A 1629-nucleotide genomic window follows, 5' to 3' on the forward strand; every position below is an offset into this window, starting at 1 on the left:
CGCTCGCTACCCTGTGCTGAAGGGGACTCTTAAACATTGTCTGCTAAACTGTGTCCATTCCAAATTGAGTTGGGGTTTATTGATGTAAATAGGTTTGGGTGTGTTGTTTTGTCAGGTTTTTTTTAGCTTTTAATTTTTTTTCTACCACTTCAATAGAAAGCAGCTCGTAAAGAATTAGCTTTAGCCTGAGGCAGTTCTGCGCTGTGTGTGTGTGTGCTTCCTGGCGTTTTTGCCGAACTTGCTAAAAGTTTCCTAACCTTGGATAAGAAATAGAACTTTTGTACGTAAGGAGGATTGGGATAAGAACAGGAGAAAAAAAAAAAAGAAAATAAAAAAGGGAAAAAAAGTCAAAGAAGATGGGCATTGGATACTGTTAGAAAATCAGAAGGGGGATTAAAACTGGACCTTAGACTGTAACTTGGATTCACACCTAAAATCTTCAGCATAGAAAGTCCTTTGCTAAACCAGTCAGATGCCAAGCAAAAGTCACAAATCCCATGTCACTGAGTGTTCTTCAAGAAGACTGATGGTCTGTTCACTGTGTCACTTAGAAGGAGCAGCTCCGAGATGTGGAGATTTGGCTTTTAAGCAGGATTCAAAAAGTCCTTACCTTGGTAGGCACCGCCAGAGGCAGAGCGAGAGACAAAACGGTTACCGTGACGATGATGAGGTATTTCCTGAAGGCTAGGATCACCTCCAAGATGCCAGCCATGGCTCCGGAGCTATCCCAGTGCTGAAAGGCCTGGGATCTGCCGCTGGAGGCAACGGACACGGCCGTTCACCCGCCGCCAACCGCCCCCCGCGATCCCCCCGCCCGCGGCCGAGCCGCTGCCGTTCGGGGCCACCCAGTGCTGAAGGGGGCTCTTAAACATTGTCTGCTAAACCGTGTCCATTCCAAATTAATTTTGGGTTTATTAATACGATTTTTTTTTTTTTTTTAGGATTTTAATTTTTTTTTTTTTCTAGCGCTTGAATAGAAAACGGTACATAAAGAATTAGTGTGGAATTATTTCGGGCTAAATCTATGCGTGTGCTTCTAATGTACCGTGAGCCTTGCATTTTTGCTTAACTTGATGAGAATTGCCTAACCTTAGATAAGGGATATAACTTTTGTAAGTAAGGGGGATTGAGGAAAGAACTTTTGCAAGTAGGTAGGACGGATCTCTTCCAATTGACACCTAACTAATCAGCATTCAGCATTCAAGGAAAAATGAAAAAAAAAAAGAAAAAAAAGAGTCATCCAAGAGGAAAAGAAGTCATCCAACGCTACTAAGAATTAATATACGGTTGGAACAAAGACTGTGTAACACTGGACTCTAATTGTAATAAAAGGACGATAGATGGCAGCAAAGACCGTGAAATAATTACAGCAACCCTATACAGTGGGGGGTGCGGAAAAGGCGGGATTTAACATGTATATGTAATGACTTTAGCGAATATAAGGTTTTTGCTTTTGTCATTCCGTTCGACGCACTCATGGAGGGTTATCCCCACTGCTGTCAATGAAAAGGAACGCGACTTCACGTTGGTCAGACTTTGATGCTGAGTAAATATCTTTGTTTCAGTACCTGTGGGACCGGCTGGGCGCCGAGCGCGGCTGCCACGGCCACAACAGCAGCGGCTCCGCCG

At 43.7% G+C, this 1629-nt stretch overlaps 1 protein-coding gene across 1 annotated transcript in view; it reads right to left on the reverse strand.

Moving 5' to 3' along the window:
• Positions 1-795, reverse strand: part of LOC108505949 (solute carrier family 13 member 2-like) — an 11919-nt gene extending 11124 nt beyond the window's left edge. Inside the window, exon 1 of the mRNA XM_017832468.1 lies at positions 611-795. Coding sequence (XP_017687957.1) covers positions 611-712 — 102 coding nt within the window. The 5' untranslated portion in view covers positions 713-795. The remainder of the gene's footprint in view (positions 1-610) is intronic.
• Between the last annotated feature and the right edge of the window lie 834 nt (positions 796-1629).

Source organism: Lepidothrix coronata, unplaced genomic scaffold, assembly GCF_001604755.1.
Source record: "Lepidothrix coronata isolate B3197 unplaced genomic scaffold, Lepidothrix_coronata-1.0 Scaffold203, whole genome shotgun sequence".
Lineage (NCBI taxonomy): Eukaryota > Metazoa > Chordata > Aves > Passeriformes > Pipridae > Lepidothrix > Lepidothrix coronata.